Source organism: Chiloscyllium plagiosum, chromosome 14 (assembly GCF_004010195.1).
Source record: "Chiloscyllium plagiosum isolate BGI_BamShark_2017 chromosome 14, ASM401019v2, whole genome shotgun sequence".
Classification (NCBI taxonomy): Eukaryota; Metazoa; Chordata; class Chondrichthyes; order Orectolobiformes; family Hemiscylliidae; genus Chiloscyllium; species Chiloscyllium plagiosum.
Window position 1 is genome coordinate 80,574,429 of NC_057723.1, and position 19,021 is coordinate 80,593,449.

The 19,021-nt window shown below is 42.8% G+C and overlaps 1 protein-coding gene across 5 annotated transcripts in view; it reads left to right on the forward strand.

Annotated features, from left to right (window-relative positions):
* Nucleotides 1-19,021, forward strand: part of LOC122556843 (protein FAM53A-like) — a 174,661-nt gene that overhangs the window by 66,451 nt on the left and 89,189 nt on the right. For all 5 annotated transcript variants that reach the window (XM_043704084.1, XM_043704079.1, XM_043704083.1 and 2 more), the window contains one exon: nt 3,740-3,797. In XM_043704084.1, coding sequence (XP_043560019.1) covers nt 3,740-3,797 — 58 coding nt within the window. The remainder of the gene's footprint in view (nt 1-3,739; nt 3,798-19,021) is intronic.

The window sequence follows — 19,021 nt, forward strand, 5'->3', positions numbered from 1 at the left end:
CAGACCAGTCAGACTTCAAAAATGGACCTATCAGAGTCTGTAGCAAAGTTATTACCAGCCATGTTATTTCTAGGACGCCTTGTTTAGAAATCTACAATGTCCACCCTGAATTTTAAATGACATATTTTAAATTTTAATGATACTAGGAAAGAACTTTCGAAAGCTGATTGGCCGCAGATGTTTGCAGGTAAAGGGACATCTTGAAAATGGGAAACCTTCAGAAATGAGATACGAGAATCCAGAGAAAGTATGTTCCTGTTAGGGTGTAAGGAAAGGTTGGTAGGTATAGGGAATGCAGGATGACAAAAGAAATTGAGGTTTTGGTTAAGAAAAAGAAGAAAGCAGATGTAAGGTATAGACAGGATAGATCGAGTGAATCCTGAGATGAGTATAAAGGCAGTAGGAGTATACTTAAGAGAGAAATCTGGAGGGCGGCCCAGTGGTTAGCACTGCTGCTTCACAGCACCAGGGTCCCAGGTTCGATTCCAGCATCGGGTGACTCACTGCGTGGAGTTTGCACATTCTCCCCGTGTCTGCGTGGGTTCCCCCCGAGTGCTCTGGTTTCCTCCCACAGTCCAAAGATGTGCAGGTCAGGTGAATTGGCTTTGCTAAATTGCCAATAGTGTTAGGTGCATGAGTGAGAGGGAAAGGGGTCTGGGTGGGTTACTCTTTGGGGGAAGAAGAGACAAAATATACAGATTGTGAACTGGTTGGACCGAAGGGCCTGTTTCCAAACTGTAGGGAATCTAATCTAAAAAGGGGATATGAGATAGCTTTGGCAAGTTGGGTTAAGGAGAATCCAAAGGGTTTTGACAAATACATTAAGGACAAAAGGGTAACTAGGGAGAGAATAGGGCCCCTCAAAGATCAGCAAGGCGGCCTTTGTGTGGAGCCGCAGGAGATGGGGCAGATACTAAATGAGTATTTTGCATCAGTGTTTACAGTGGAAAAGGATTTGAAGATATAGAATGTAGGGAAATAGATGGTGACATCTTGAAAAATATCCATATTAGAGAGGAGGAAGTGCTGGATGTCTTGAAATGTATAAAAGTGGATAACTTCCCAGGACCTGATCAGGTGTATCCGAGAACTCTGTGGGAAGCTAGGGAAGTGATTGCTGGGCCTCTTGCTGAGATATTTGTAGCATCGATAGTCACAGGTGAGGTGCCGGAAGACTGGAGGTTGGCTAACATGGTTTAAGAAAGGTGGTAAGGATATGCCAGGGAACTATAGACTGGTGAGCCTGACCTTGGTGGTGGGCAAGTTGTTGGAGGGAATCCTGAGGGACAGGATGTACATGTATTTGGAAAGGCAAGGACTGATTAGGGATAGTCAACATGGCTTTGTGCGTGGGAAATCATGTCTCACAAACTTGATTAGTTTTTTGAAGAAGTAACAAAGAGGATTGGTGAGGGCAGAGCAGTAGATGTGACCTGTATGGACTTCACTAAGGCATTCAACAAGGTTCCCCATGGGACACTGATTAGCAAGGTTAGATCTCATGGAATACAGGGAGAACTCGCCATTTGGATACAGAACTGGCTCAAAGGTAAAGGCAGAGGGTGGTGGTGGAGGGTTGTTTTTCAGCCTGGAGGCCTGTGACCAGTGGAGTGCCACAAGGATCAGTGCTGGGTTCAGTACTTTTCATAATTTATATAAATGATTTGGATGTGAGCATGGGAGGTATAGTTAGTAAGTTTGCTGATGACACCAACATTGGAGGTATAGTGGACAGCGAAGAAGGTTACCTCAGAATACAACAGGATCTTGATCAGATGGGCCAATGGGCTGAGAAGTGGCGGATGGCATTTTATTCAGATAAATGCGAGGTGCTGCATTTTGGGAAAGCAAAACTTATACAATTAATGGTAAGGTCCGAGAGAGTGCTGCTGAACAAAGAGACCTTGGAGTGCAGGTTCATAGTTCCTTGAAAGTGGAGTCGCAGGTCGATAGGATAGTGACGAAGGCGTTAGGTATGCTTTCCTTTATTGGTCAGAGAATGGAGTACAGGAGTTGGGAGGTCATGTCCTGTACAGCCACAACATTGGTTAGGCCACTGTTGGAATATTGCATGCAATTCCGGTCTACTTCCTGTCGGAAACATGTTGTGAAACTTGAAAGGATTCAGAAAAGATTTACAAGGATGTTGCCAGGTTTGGAGGATTTGAGCTATAGGGAGAGGCTGAACAGGCTGGGGCTGTTTTCATGGAGCGTCGGAGGCTGAGGAGTGACCTTATGAAGGCTTATAGAATCATGAGGGGCATGGATAGGATAAATAGACAAGGTCTTTTCCCTGGGGTGGGGGAGTCCAGACTAGAGGGCATAGGTTATGGTGAGAGGGGAAAGATATAAAAGAGACTTATGGGGCAACCTTTTCACTCAGAGGTTGGTGTATGTATGGAATGAGCTGCCAGAGAAAGTGGTGGAGGCTGGTACACTTGCAACATTTAAAAGGCATCTGGATGGGTATATGAATAGGAAAGGTTTGGAGGGATATGGGCCAGGTGCTGGCAGGTGGGACTAGATTGGGTTGAGATATCTGGTCGGCATGGACAGATTGGACCGAAGGGTCTGTTTCCGTGCTGTACATCTCTATGACTATAAATACTGAAGTGCAATACACCACTGTTTCCACCACAGCAAGAGGCCATTGTGCCTCACTGACTGTGCTGGTTCTTTGAAGGTATCATTCCTCTACCTTCTCTCTGTGGCTCTGCACGTTTTTCCTTTTCAGGTAATGCTCCAAATCCCTCCTGAATTTCTTGATTGAACCTACCTCCCACCACTCGCTCAGGCAGTGCGTTCATGATCCTAATCACTTGCTGCATGAAAACAGTTTTCCTCTTGTTACAGTAGTTATTTTGCCATTTCCCTTAATTCTGCATCCCTTTGTTTTCAAATCTTCCACTGTGGGAACATTTTTCCCTTATCTGCTCTATCTAGACCCTTCTTTATTTTAAATGTCCTATCAAATGTCCTCCCCTCCTTATCTACTCCAAGGAGAAAAGTCTGATTTCTTCAATCTATCTGTATCTGATGTTCTTGAGGGTGGATGTGGAAAGGATCTTTCCTGTTGTAGCAGAATCATAGAACCAGAGTGTCATGGCTTATAAAGAAAAGGTCACCAATTTAAGGTAGAGATGAAACAAAATGCTTTTGCGTGGGTCTTTGGAGCTGTTTTCCCCAAAAGGTGGTGTAACCAGAATCTTTGAAAATGTTTAGTGCAAGGTCGATTGATTTTCAATAAGCAAAGGGGTGAAAAGTTGGTTCGGCAGGCATGCAGAATAATCAGATGAGCCTTGATCTTACTGAGTGATGAAACAGCCTGAGCAGCTGAGGGGACAACTCCTTCTCTTCATTTGTGTGTTCCCATGTCCTCACATCAGACACGTTTTCACGATGGTTACCAGCACCGTCTCTAATATTATCATATTCCTCCAATTATGTGGTGTCCAGAAGCGGACACAATTCTCCAGATGAGGCTGAAAATGTATTTTTGATGAGTTTAAGATAACATGCTTACTTTTATGCTCTGCCCCTATTAATAAAGGCAAGGTTGCTGTGTGCTTTATTAACCACCAACTTAAACCTGTCTGCCACCTTCAATGTTTTGTGCGTGCACACATTTGGGCACCTCTGTTACTGCATCCCTTTTAGATTATATCTTTTACTTTGTGTATGTCTATTTATATTTATTTTATTTTATAATACATACTGAGATCTATCTTTGATCTTTCAGCCCCTGCCTGACAGTACAAACAAAGGTAGTTGCTGGAATCCATACCGGTTCATACCAGGTAGGTGCACTTACATGATTCTATGCTGCAGTACCTGACCTGTATTTGTAGAGTTACGTGGTAATGCACAAAATGGTTGTTCTTCATTGCTTCCTTTCAGAACTGAAGCAGACACACTACTTGAGGAAGAATGCAGTTTCTGGGGAAACAATGTGCGTCTCTGTTGTAGATGGTGCAGCGACCAGAGTAGAATGCAATTCTTCTCAATTTATGGCAGTTTTAGTTTCCACGAATGACTTTCTATTCACTGTACAGTACTTCGTGTTTGAAGTCTAGTTAACTGGCTACGGCAAAACAGCACTAATAGAAGCTGGAAAGAAATGAATAGGGGAGTAGTGATTAGATAATATCAACGAGGTAAAAACAATGACTGCAAACCAGACTACAAAGCTTTCAAGACTGACTTGATATTATCTAATTCTGGATTAGTGGTGCTGGAAGAGCACAGCAGTTCAGGCAACATCCAAGGAGCTTCGAAATCGACGTTTTGGGCAAAAGCCCTGATGAAGGCTTTCGATTTCGAAGCTCCTTGGATGCAGCCTGAACTACTGTGCTCTTCCAGCACCACTAATCCAGAATTAGATAATATCAAGTCAGTCTTGAAAGCTTTGTAGGTTTAAAAGAAGGAAAAACATAAGGGCAGGGGGTTCCATGCTTTTGACAAGTTCAGAAAGAATCAAGAGTAGGACAAGCAAAGTGTGATTCATGTCTTAGAGGTGTGAGCTTTCTTTTAGGAGAGGATTTCTGAAGCCACTGTAGCTGGCACCATGATGCCATATGTCCATGCATTATGGTGATGGAGCCAAGTTGTGGAACAATGATTAGTAGATAGGAGGTTAGAAGGAGATCTCTTGCTTTGTGGTGTCACACACTAGCTTTGCCCTTTGCTGCTAAGTGTTGAGTAAATTCTTCCTCCGTTCTGTTGCACCCTCACCACCCACAGCTCTGTGTGAGTTTAAAGTATGTTATGAAGAAAATGCTGCTGTATTGGGCCCCAGGTTCCAATGCAAGCTTCACTTCAAAAATAGAATGGGCTGGTATCTTTTTTAAATGTGCTTCCATTTCTAAGTCCACTAAGATGTGATCACGTTTGCTTGGTACTTGAGCGCAACTTGATCATTTCCTTAACAAAAACATAAATTGAAACTCAGCAGGTCAGGCAGCAGCTATGGAGAGAGAAAGCAGAATTAGCGTTTTGGGTCCAGTGCTCCCCCTTCAGAACACTGGCTCTGTTTCTCTCTCCACAGATGCTGCCAGACCTGCTGAGTTTCACCAACAATTACTGCTTTTGTTTCAGATTTCCAGCATTTACAGTTCTGATCATTTCATTTGAGAACTGCAGAAGCTGTACAGAGATTGAAATGAAGTCCACCAGATTCTGGGTAATCCAAGATGGAGGACGGGAGAAATTTCTGGCTGTAACAGCTGCTCCTTTATTGAGGTATTTTAGGTGTTGGAGGTGATTTCTTCAAATTCCAAGAGCAGCAATTGCTGCTTTGTATGCTGTTGCATTGTTTTGGAACTTTGGGGAAAAAATAGTCAAAACAACAGCAGTTTTAAAAGGGCGAAGAGCAGACCAAGGCAGCACTTGGTGAGATCGGTGCAGGGGAGAGAGAGAGAGAAAGAAACTGACACAGCAGTGAACCTGCACAGTTACTGCCTTTGCTATTTGAATTCATGTATCGCTGGACATCAGAGTGCGACTAGGAAAATCAACAAACAATGAAATTCACAACTGATCTTGGAGGAACAGTTTGGGCGAAGTTCACAGCACAGAAGCAGATAAGTGTATTGTTTTTAAGTGGGACCTACAGAAAGTCTGCAGTAGTGAGTAGAGTGGGTTCTTTCTTGATTGTGTTTTTGAGATATGTCTATTGATTAAATGTAAAATATAAGCCAAAACTATTAATATAACCTGGGCAGTGTTTTGTAGAGGAATAAGATGGTGTTATTTTCTGGGTCTGTAGATTGTGAAGGAGCAAAAGTGGCCTTTAGTAGAGTGATATGCGCTTCTTGTCAGATGTGGGAGTTCAAAGAGAATTTAAGGGTTATTGCAGATTATATCTGCAATAAATGCTGTTGGTTGCAAATCCTACAAGATCAAATAGATCGGTTGGAGAGACGGTTAGAAGCAAGGAAAGGAATTTGCAATAGCAACAGTATGTGATGGATGGTAGTTATAGGAAGGGGGGAAAGTCTCAGGTACAGTCACACAGATGGGTTAACTCCAGGAAAGGTAAGAGAGGTAGGCAGCGAGTGCAGGAGCCTTCTGTGGCTATACACATTTCAAACAAGTATGTTGTTTTGGAAAATGTAGGGGGTGATGGATTCTCAGGGGAACTTAGCACGAACAGCCAAGTTTCTGGTGTTGAGACTGGCTCTAATGCAATGAGGGGTACATCGGGTTCCAAGAGATCAATTGTGTTAGTCCAAGGTAGAGACAGATGTTTCTGTGGCCAGCAGCGAAAAAAGCAGAATGGTGTGTTGCTTCCCTGGTCCCAGGATCAAGGATGTCTCAGAGAGGGTGCAGAATGTTCTCACGGGGGAGAGGGGCCAGCAGGAAGTCATTGTCCACATTGGAACCAACGACATAGGAAGGGAAAAGTTTGAGACTCTGAAGGGAGATTACAGAGAGTTAGGCAGGAATTTAAAAAGGAGATCCTCAAGGGTGGTAATATCTGGATTACTCCCAGTGCCACGAGCTAGTGAGGGCAGGAATAGGAGGATAGAGCAGATGAATGCATGGCTGAGGAGCTGGTGTATGGGAGAAGGATTCACATTTCTGGATCATTGGAATCTTGTTTGGGGTCGAAGTGACCTGTACAGGAAGGGCAGTTTGCACCTAAATTAGCAGGGGACTAATATACTGGCAGGGAAATTTGCCAGAGCTGCTTGGGAGGATTTAAACTAGTAAGGTTGGAGGGTGGGACCCAGGGAGATGGTGAGCAAAGAGATCAATCTGAGACTGGTACAGTTGAGAACGAAGTGAGTCAAACAGTCAGGGCAGGCAGGGACAAGGTAAGACTAATAAATTAAACTGTATTTATTTCAATGCAAGGGGCCTAACGGGGAACTCAGGGCATGGTTAGGAACATGGGACTGGGATATCATAGCAATTACAGAAACATGGCTCAGCGATGGGCAGGACTGGCAGTTTAATGTTCCAGGATACAAATGCTACAGGAAGGACAGAAAGGGAGGCAAGAGAGGAGGGGGAGTGGCATTTTTGATAAGGGATAGCATTACAGCTGTGCTGAGGGAGGATATTCCTGGAAATACATCCAGGGACGTTATTTGGGTGGAACTGAGAAATAAGAAGATGATCACCTTATTGGGATTGTATTATAGACCCCCTAATAGTCAGAGGGCAATTGAGAAACAAACTTGTAAGTAAATCTCAGCTATCTGTAAGAATAATAGAGTGGTTATGGTAGGGGATTTTTAACTTTACGTACATAGACTGGGACTGCTATAGTGTTAAGGGTTTAAATGGAGAGGAATTTGTTAAGTGTGTACAAGAAAATTTTCTGATTCAATATGTGGATGTACCTATTAGAGAAGGTGCAAAACCTGACCTACTCTTGGGAAATAAGGCAGGGCAGGTGACTGAGGTGTCAGTGGGGGAGCACTTTGGAGCCAGCGACCATAATTCTATTAGATTTAAAATAGTGATGGACAAGGATAGACCAGACCTAAAAGTTGAAGTTCTAAGTTGGAGAAAGGCCAATTTTGACGGTATTAGGCAAGAACTTTCGAAAGCTGATTGGACACAGATGTTTGCAGGTAAAAGTTCAGCTGGAAAATGGAAAGCCTTCCAGAAATGGGATAACAAGAATCCAGAGAAAGTATATTCCTGTTAGTGTGAAAGGAAAGGTTAGCAGGTATAGGGAATGTTGGATGACTAAAGAAATTGAGGGTTTGGTAAAGAAAAAGAAGGAAGCATATGTCAGGTATAGACAGGATAGATCGAGTGAATCCTTAGAGTGGAGGTTGGCTAACGTGGTGCCACTGTTTAAGAAGGGTAGTAAGGATAAGCCAGGGAACTATTGACCACTGAGCCTGATGTCGGTGGTGGGCAATTTGTTGGAGGTAATCCTGAGGGACAGGATGTACATGTATTTGGAAAGGCAAGGACTGATTAGGGATAGTCAACATGGCTTTGTACGTGGGAAATCATGTCTCTCAAACTTGATTGACTTTTTTGAAGAAGTAACAAAGAAGGCTGATGAGGGCAGAGCAGTGTTCTATCTGGACTTCAGTAAGGCGTTCGACAAGGTTCTCCATGGGAAACCCGTTAGCATGGTTCGATCTCACGGAATAAAGGGAGAACTAGCCATTTGGATACAGAATTGGCTCAAAGGTAGAAGACAGAGGGTGGTGTTGGAGGGTTGTTTTTCAGACTGGAGGCCTGTGATCAGTGGAGTGCCACAAGGATCACTGCTGGGTCTTCAACTTTTTGTCATTTACATAAATGATTTGGATGTGAGCATAAGAGGTAGAGTTAGTAAGTTTGCAGATGACACCAAAATTGGAGGTGTAGTGGACAGCGAAGAGGGTTACCTCTGATTACAACAGGATCTTGATCTGATGGGCCAATAGACCGAGAAGTGGCAGATGGAGTTTAATTCCGATAAGTGCGAGGTGCTGCATTTTGGGAAAATAAATCTTAGCAGGACTTATACACTTAATGGTAAGGTCCTAGGGAGTGTTGCTGAACACAGAGACTTTGGGATGAAGGTTCGTAGCTCCTTGAAAGTGGAATCATAGGTAGATAGGATAGTGAAGAAGGCGTTTAGTATGCTTTCCTTTATTGGTCAGAGTATTGAGTACAGGAGTTGGGAGGTCATGTTGCGGCTGTACAGGACGTTGTTTAGGCCACTGTTGGAATATTGCCTGCAGTTCTGGTCTCCTTCCTATCGGAAAGATGTTGTGAAACTTGACAATGTTCAGAAAAGATTTACAAGGATGTTGCTAGGTTGGAGGATTTGAGCTACAGGGAGAGGCTGAACAGGCTGGGATGGTTTTCCCTGGAGCGTCGGATGCTGATGTGTGACCTTATAGAGGTTTACAAAATTATGAGAGACATGGATAGGGTAAATAGACAAAGTCTTTTCTCTAGGGTGGGGGAGTCCAGAACTAGAGGGCATAGGGTTAGAGTAAGTGGGGAAAGATATAAAAGAGACCTAAGGGACAACTTTTTCATGAGAGGGTGGTAAGTGTATAGAATGAGCTGCCAGAGGAAGTGGTGGGGGCTGGTAAAATTGCAACATTTAAAAGGCATCTGGATGGGTACATAAAAGGCAGGGTTTAGGGGGATATGGGCCAGGTGCTGGCAAGTGAGATTAGATCAGGTTGGAATATCTGGTCGGCATGGATGGTTTGGATCAAAGGGTCTGTTTCCACGCTGTCCATCTCTATTGCTCTAAGTGCTGTGGTAGATAGCTGGCAAATCACGGTCAGATTTTAAAAAAACTCTTGTCATTAACCTTTATTTGTTGTACCTTTTGTACTTGCAAGAGAAAATGATGATGGCTGCATCCATCTCACACTCTGTGTGGAGAGGCGTTCAGTATTTTCTAAGAGCATGCATTAGATCAAGTTCAGAGTTCACTCACAGTTCCTGATCTTGGCCTGGCTGACTAACTTTGCATTCTTACTATAGACTTGGTTCTTTCATAGGTTATGTGCAAAAAGAAATGTGCTTTGTCATGTAATAGGGTGTACATCCCTTAGTCATTTTGCTTTCTTCAATGCTTTAAAGCTGTTTCTGAGAGAAACTGTGGGAGCAGGCAGATCATGTAAAATTCTTCAGGAAGTCATATATTAAATGACAGTGGAGTCATAGGTGGATTTTGGAACTAGCTATCCATGTGCTGAGTTATAGCTTTGGACTTGAAAGCTTTAATGCAAAAAGTACTAAAACAAGGAAATGGATTCCAGAGGTATTTGGTCCATATTTGTTTGACTCCTATTTCAGGAAGCTACTGAACTTACCAATAAGTTGTTCTTGCCAGCAAGACAGTAGAGTTCAATAACTCTCATTCGTGGTTGACCTGTTCAGCTATCCCTCAAAGACAAGAACTTGATGCCATTTCAAGTTACGTTCAACATTTTAATTTTTAATTTTTGAATTAAAACGCTTTTGTTTTATTTGTATCTTTTCCCAGTCCTTGTGGCTTATTTTTCAAATAGCACACATTGTGATATCAGATAGATATAATAACATTAAACTAAGAGTTAGTCCAGGATGAAAATAGTGGGAACATTACTCTGAGTAGAACGAGGTGAGGATGTAGCCAGTTTTGAAGATGAAGACTCCTGACAACATTTGGAGTAATGTGCAAAGAATTGGTCGTTTTGTTTCAGGAAAGATGTAAATCCGTTGGAAGCAGTTCTGAGAAGGTCAACCACCCAACTTAAGTAAGATGAAGTAATCTGGGAGGGTGTGTATCTTTGTGTATGTGTGTTGCTTCAGTTGCTTCATTATTGGGGTTGGTTAACACTGCTTTCCACCTTGACACGTGAATGTGAGCAGTGGTTGTTGTTTAGATTGGTTTTGTGCTGGACAGTAATTGTTAACACTATTTCTGCACAGCTTGTTGATTCTTAAATCGCCAGGTGATTTGTGGGGCATTGAAAAGTGCTACTGATCTGTGGCTTCAACTTCAATCTAGCTAATTCTAAATAGAATCCAAGGCTTTGTTTGTTAGCCGAGCTGTAGGGATCCAGTTTAGTTCTCGGCAGCCGTAGTCTTTCAGTGCTAAGCTATCCCTGACTAGCCGCAAGTGCAATCTCGCAGGGTAAAGTAGAAGATGTGCATTGGGGAGTGCTTTGCTGAGTTTGAGAATGGGATACAGTGCTGTTTAATGAACCTGGAAGTAGGTGATGGGAAATCTTTGAAGTTGTAAGCAAGCATTACTTGAAAAGTGGGAGGTCTGTACTGTGGTCAGTGCTGATAGTAATGCACTTGCATGCCTTAAGATGAGCTGTGCATTTGCTGATATGAATTGTCTACTTTGTAATGTTTCAAACCCACAATTTGGTTCTCTGTTGACCAGACAGTGACTCCACTTTCACTTGTTTGTGGGGGTAGGGATTGATAGAACGTAGTAGGGTCAATATACTTTGTTCTAAATACAGGTCAAAAAACCTTATCAGCAATGTTAGCCGAGCAGGATAAACTGCAGCAACAGGCAGTGCTCTGTTATGTGATTTCAGCTGGTTAAGCTTGTGAAGATAGATCAATTCTTAGTTCTTGCCAATGTGCACCTGTTTTCCGGCCTTAACCGTGTATCTATAAAAAGAGAGTGTATCCCTTATCAGATAAGCAGTGGCTAATACTGAATTTCTCACTGGCTTTGTTTAAAATGCTATTAAAAATGGTGCCGGCTTCTAAACTTGCTAACAGCTGGCTGACTCAAAAAAGCAAGAGCTAACTGATTTTAGTCTACGCTGAGCTGGATGTAATCAAGACCAATTGTAATGTACAACTTTTTAACATGTTGGAAAATGAATGAAGGGCTTTCTTATATTACCAGGGTGTGTGTAACTGTTAGTTTCAGCAGGTGTAGGACAGGAGAGAAAGAATAAGTATCAGCAATCCTTGTGTGTTTTAGTCACCCAATTCTTAACCAACTGAGTGAGTGATTGACAGCAAAGACTTATTAACTGAGATTACCTTGACTCATGTTTGATTTATTTTCAATACTTACCTTTTATTACATGTGACAAGCTGATTTCTACTTCATTCTTTTTTTTCTCCATCCCTTCAGATGTAAAACCCAGAGGATGTCAAACAAGCGATGCTGTGTTCCAGCATTTACACTGATCCAAACACAGGTTGATAAGCATAGGCTATGCGTTGTCGACCCTGTGTGTATGGGAAGTATAGCACTGGTATGACTTCCCACGTTTGGAGCACATGGAGTGCATTTAAAGTATGGAGGCATTGGTGTTTAAAGAGGCATTCTGTCCCCTGTGCTGAATAGTGTTCAGGAGCAGGAAGAGTGGGCAGGGCGTTTTTTTTAAACATCCCAAGAGAATTGGTTTGTCCCTGTTGTGGCTGAGTTTCCCAGTTAGAATCAATCTCACCATCATCTTATTTATTGATCTCTGAAGAAAAAAACTGAAGAGTTGCTTTACAAATGAAGGCTAATAAGAATAGCTTGTTTTATCTATGGGAATTGATGCATAATGCAAGAAAAAAGAACTCGATAGAAAATTGTTTTTTTTAATTTGTCCACATGAAGAAGAGGAGTAATCATGAATTTATAAATAGCATTTCACGACCATAGGATATCCCAAAGCACTGTAGCTAATGAAGTGTAGATGCTGCTGTAATGTCAGAAGTATGGTAGCTAGTTTGCACACAATAAAGTTTGACAAGCAGCAGTGTGATACTGATCTGTCTTAATCTAGATTATTGTGTCACGTGTCTGGACTGGGACATGTGTGTGCCATAGTGCTGACTAAGCCAAGACTTGACAATCTTGTAATCCACTTACAAAAACAATATTTCTTTTATTCACCTCTCCTTTCCTGCCTCCTTCAAATAAAATAGAGAACTGATCTACTCCAACTAGAGTAGATAATGAGTCTGGCTCACTGGAGAGACATCAGACCTTTTTAAAATTTGATTCCCAAGTAATTCCTCAGTCCATAGACATTCATCCTTTATTGTCCTACGTTGCTAGATGGATGGAGTTTAAAAATAGGGAGGTTATGCTGCAGCTGTACAGGGTGCTGCTGAGGCCACACCTGTGCAGCTGTTTTGGTCTCCTTATTTGAGAGAGGATGTACTGGCACTGGAGGGGAGTGCAGAGGAGGTTCCAGAGTTGAGAGGGTTGACTTATGAGGAGAGATTGAGTAGACATGGACTACGCTCATGGGATTTTAGCAGAATGAGGGGGTCTCTTGTAGAAACATATAAAATTATCAAGGGAATAAATAAGATAGAAGCAGGGAGGTTGTTTCCACTGGCAGGTGAACCTTGAATTAGGGGGCATAGCCTCAAAATAAAGGAGAACAGGTTTAGGACTGATTGAGGAGGAACTTTTTCACCCGAAGGGTTTTGAATCTGTGTAATTCCACGAGTTGCACTGAGGAGTCCACGAAAAGATCAGCCATGATGTTACTGAATTGTAGAGCAGGCTCAAAGGGCCAAATAGCCTGCTCCTATTTCTTATGTTCTTATGGTACTCACTTTGGCTTCTTAAGAAACTGCGTAGAATTGCAACCTACCATCGAGAAAGTGTGTAAGGATACTGTAGTGATTGTAACAAAGTCAACCATGTGGCCCTCATAGAATATGAGTTCCCTGATTGGGACTGTTAACCTGCTCCAATCAGGGAACCCTGATGGATACATATAGCCAGCTGTGTCAGAGGTTCTGTTCATTCTAAGACTACTTCAGAGGGAGCTGGACCAGTGTCAAGGACTCTGTGTAAATAGAGGATGACTTGGTGACAGGATACCAGCCTCTTCAGGGTTATTTAAAATATAAGTGGTGGAATTGGTAAAGATTAAGTTTTAATGGAGCACAAATCTCAAGTTCCACATTTAGATATAGTCCATGTTTAAATTGGTCAAATAACTAGGCTTGACAAATTCTGCATTTCAACTAATGGATGCTTCTAACTGCTATATGGTCACAAATTAAAACAAACTAATTATACATCAGGATTGGATCACATTTCTCTACAACCTTTGCTCAGTGAAAAAGTGAAAGTATAAAGTCAAACCTTTGATAAAGCTTCTCAGGAAACTGTGCCAAGAGCAAACAGATCTATTTTCTTTTAACTAAGCACCTGCCCTTTCCTTGATCGGTCAGTAATGCCAAGAGTGAAGTCAAGCTAATTAGAGGTGTTCTTTTTAGTGGCGGTGGTGTTCGAGGTTGGTTTGGGATGAATGGGAACACTCTAAGTTTGTTCTGATCTCTTCTCACACACACACATTTCCTTTCATAGATGTAGAATTCTTGCACTCTACACCCAACTTCCATCCCAGCTCAATTCAGTGATCGAACCAGTAAGGTAAATTTGGAAGATAATTACCACAGAACGTAGCTAGCTATATTATGTTTTCAGCAAAAAAATGTGATTGAAAATGGGAACAAAAGTAGTCACAGAATCACAAAGATGTACAGCACGGAAACAGACCCTTCAGTCCAACTCGTCCATGTTGACCAGATATCCTAAATTAATCGAGTTCCATTTGCCAACATTTGGCCCATATCCCTCCAAACCCTTCCTATTCATCTACCCATCCAGATGCCTTTTAAATGCTGCAATTGTACCGTCCTCCACCACTTCCTCTGGCAGCTCATTCCATACACGCACCACCCTCTGCATGAAAAAGTTGCCCTTTGGTCCCTTTTAAATCTTTCCCCTTTCACTTTAAACCTATGCCCTCTAGTTTTGGATTCCCCTACCCTGTGAAAAAGACCTTGTCTATTTATCCTATCCATGCCCCACATGATTTTATAAACCACTATAAGGTCACCCCTCAGCCTCCGACGCTCCAGGGAAAACAGCCCCAGCCTGTTCAGTCTCTTCCTATAGCTCAAATCCTCCAACCCTGGCAACATCCTTGTAAATCTTTTCTGAACCTTTTCAAGTTTCACAACATCTTTCCTGTAGCAGAATTGAACACAGTATTCCAAATGATGTTTCTTTTTACCAGGAGGTCTAGACACCAATTGCATACACCCTGAAAGATGCTAACAATGAAGCCTGAATCTGTACAAGAGCATATATTACATTTTACATAGTCTTTTGCGACTATATAACAGATTTGGACATATATTTTCACTGAAGAGGTACTAATATGAAATTGGGACTGTTATGGACCAGGTCAGATTCCCTCTAAACATTTCAAAAAAGTAGTCCAGACCCAAACTTTTCTAGTTGTTTTGAGCAGGTGTAAAGCGGATATTCCAGGAGTGATGCAGCTGGTCAAAGCCCCTCAGCTTTAAACACAATAAATGTGCTGAATGAAACATGAACAAAAGAGTACAGAATACAGAATAACTTAGCCTATCCAAAAACCCAACAGACTATCCCAACTTAATGATGCTGTTCTAAATTCCTGCAACGAGCCCCTTGAGCACACCCTTGGCAAAAAAAAGGTAAAATCAAACACAGAGTCTTACAGGAAAGAGAGATGGCAGAGAGATTCAGCATAGAACACCTTCCATGTAGCTGTTTCTTTTGGATTCCCAGCTAACAACTGACCAGCAGCTCTATACAGCCAGCCTGCTAAAACCCAAACCAAACCAGAGAAAAGCTGAGCTGGCAGAACTGGCCACTCCCCTTTCATTGTACAAATGTTTTTTTTATAAACTTAAAACCTTCTTCAAGTAGATAAATGCAGCCAAAATGGAATTGGTGTCTTTGTGATCCCACTGAAGAAAAACCAAGCACAACATTGTAACAGGGAGATACTCTCACCAAAATTAATGTAAGCATTTGAACAGTAATGAAAGAAGTAATGGTGAAGGTATAGAACTTGAGTATTTCCAAAAACAAACCTGCTATCAAAGGTTTTCATCCTGCATTGATCAGGACAGGTGCAAGACTTGGATGAGAGTTAGCAGGTGATGGTGTTTCCATGTATCTGTTTCCTTTGTCCTTCCAACCTGTAGAGTTTGTTTGTTTGTTGTCTAAGGAGATTGAGTAACTGCAGTGGATCTTGTAGATGGTAAGCACTATTGCCATTGTGTTTGGCAGTGAAGAGAGGCGGCATGATGGCTCAGTAGTTAGCACTGTTACCTTACTGCGCCAGGGGCCTAGGTTCGATACCTGCCTCGGCGACTGTCTGTGTGGAGTTTGCACATTCTCCCCGCATCTGCACGGGTTTCCTCCGGGTGCTCCGGTTTCCTCCTACAGTCCAAAGATGTGCAGGTCAGATGAATTGGCCATGATAAATTACCCATAGTGTTAGGTGCATTAGTCAGGGGTAAATATAGGGTAGTGTTTAGGTCTGTGTGGGCAACTCTTCAGAAGGTCGGTGCGGACTTGTTGGGCCAAATAGCCTGCTTCCATACTGTAGAGAGTCTAATCTAATGTTGAAGATGGTAGATGAGATGGCGGTCAAGTGGGCTGCTTTGTCCTGGATGGGTCAAATTTCTTGAATGTTAGAGCTGTAGCCATCCAGGCAATTGGAGAGTAGTTCATCACACTCCTGACTTGTGCCTTTATATGTGGTAGAGCATTCATCAGGAGACAGGTGGTAAGTTACTTACCACAGAAGTCCTACCCTCCGACCTGCCAGTATAATCATTGTATGTATGGTCAATGGTAACCCCTGGGATATTGATAGTGAGGGATTCAGTAATAATAATGAGATTCATTATCAAGGAATACTGGTTAGATTCTCCCTTGATTGAGAGGCTCATTGCCTTGCACTAGGGCGGTGCATTTGTTATCCTCCCTTATTGGCTCAAGCCTGAATGTTGTCCAGATCTTGTTGCGTTTGCGCAAGGGCTTCAGTATCTGAGGAAGTGATGGTGCTAAATATTATGCACCCACTCTGACCTTATGATGGATATAAAGTTATTGATAAAGCAGCTGGAAGATGGTTGGGCCTAAGACGCTACTCTGATGACGTCCTGCAGAGAGGTCGTGGGGCAGGAATGATTGGCCTCCCAGAACTGTTTTTTTCCTTTATGCTGAGTACGAGTTGATTAGATTGCAGTCACATGCGCCTACAGTGAAAAGCTTTGTTTTGCGAGCACTACAAGCAACTTCTTGCGCACGGACATATACAGATCATAGGGTGCCTAGAGTGAGGAAGACAAGATACAGCATGGAAACTGACCTTTCAGTCCAACTTTTCCATGTCTCAAACTGAACTAGTCTCATTTGCCAGCATTTGACCTATCTCTCTCTAAACCTTTCCTCTCCATGTACCTGTCAAAATGTTTTTTGACTGTTGTAGTTGTACCTGCCTCTACCACATCCTCTGGCAGTTCGTTCTTTGAATGCACCACCCTCTGCATGAACAAGATGCCTCTCAGGTCACTTTTATATCTTTCCCCTCGCACCTTAAACCTATGTCCTCTAGTTTTAAACATCCTTAGGGAAAAAAACCTTGGCTATGCACCCTGTTCATGTCCCTCGTGATCTTATAAAGCTCTCAGGTCACTCCTCAGTCTCTTACCTCCAAGGAAAACTGTCCTATCCTCTCCTTATAATTCAGTAACATCCTTCTAAATCTTCTTTGCAGCCTTTCCAATTTAATAACATCTTTCCTTTGGCAGAGCGACCAGGATTGTATACAGTAATCCAAATGTGGCCTTACCAATGTTTCATACAGCTGTAACATGATGTCCCAACACCTGTACTCAATGCTCTGACCAACGTAGGCAAGCATGCCAAAGGCCACCTCTATCACCCGGCCTACGGACTTTGAAGGAGCTATATACCTGCAGCCCGCCTGGGTTTAAGGAGATACTTTACTCTGCAGCCAGCTACTGGGGAAGTGAACAGTGCACGGGTGCTTTGGAAGGAGGGCATTGCAGCCTTTACCAGGTATCTCAGTGTACAGGAGCTACAGCTAGATCAGGCATGCAGAGGGTTTAAAGGGTGCAAAGGTCACAGAATCTTGGCATTGGACATATTGCAAATGTGTTGGCTATGAGGCAATATCAAATCAAGCAGCTTACTGTTCCCCAGTGAGGCTGTAACTTTGGTCTGCCATCTGCTGTAAGTAGGCTTGACAGAGCAGTGTGTTACATTCACAGCCCCCCCACACCGACACTTCATTTACCTTGTTCCTGGGTGTTCCACGATCCTGGAATTCAGGGCACTCTTCTAGCAGCAGACACAGAGCTGCTGAATGTAATATTTCCAAGTTTATGGATGACACCAAACCGGTGAATTCAGTGATGAAGAGGATACAAGGAGGCTTCAAGATGATTTAGACTAATTGAAGAGTTTCCCAATGCTCTCTGACTCCAGTTTTGCTACGGCTCCTGATGCTATACTCAATCAAATACTACCTTGGTTCAAGGATAGTAACTCGTATGCCCCCTGTGGAATTATCTCTTCTGCCCATGTTTCATGAGGTTTAGAGCCATATAGCCCTGGTGAAGTCCAAACTGAGTACAGGGTGATCGCTGTATCCACGGATCCGGTTTCAGCGGTTTCAGTTATCTGCTGTTTACCACGGCCCGAACATATTACAGGGAACATTCCAGAACCAGACTGCCGGGAAGGTAAATTTCCCATTTTAAATGAATGGGTTCGCTCCTATCCATGGTTTTGGGCTCCCATGGTAGGCCTTGCAATGCATACCATGCAAGTACAGCGGGACTACTGTATTAGTCCTTTGAAAGTGCTGCTTGATAGCACTAATGATCTTTTCTGTAAGTTTTGTGATGATAGAGAATAGACTGATAAGGCAGTAATTTGCTGGGTTGGATTTAAGCTTTTCATGCCCAGGATGTACCTGGGAAATATCTGTGCTAGAATAGCTTGGCTAGGAACATAGCTAGTTCTGGGGCACGAGCCTTCAGTAGTATTGCTGGGATGTTGTTAGGGCCTGCAACATTTGCAACAGTGAACCTCACCCTTTCATGCTCCACTTTAAAACAGCCAGTCAAGTGATCTGCTCCAGAAACAGGATGCTACTGTCAAGCAGATAGATGCTTTGCCTATCACATAAGTAAATAATTTATCATATGAATTTCAGTGTAGTTGTGATGCCAGATAGGTAGGCCATATTCCCCACAACTGCTCAATCATAACTAACGGTATTTCCCTCTGATGGTTTGCAGTAGACTGAGTACTGTGTACCAGCCAATGTTTGTAGAACTTTGAACAATTTTACATGTGATTCCATGATTGGACAACACTTACCAAACTATTATGAATTTCTGAGCTGAAAATGTGTTGCTGGAAAAGCGCAGCAGGTCAGGCAGCATCCAGGGAACAGGAGAATCGACGTTTCGGGCATAAGCCCTTCTTCAGGAATGAGGAAAGTTTGTCCAGCAGGCTAAGATAAAAGGTAGGGAGGAGGGACTTGGGGGAGGGGCGTCGGAAATGTGATAGGTGGAAAGAGGTCAAGGTGAGGGTGATAGGTCAGCTACCTATTATCTTAGCCTGCTAGACAAACTTTCCTCATTCCTGAAGAAGGGCTTATGACCGAAACGTCGATTCTCCTGTTCCCTGGATGCTGCCTGACCTGCTGCGCTTTTCCAGCAACACATTTTCAGCTCTGATCTC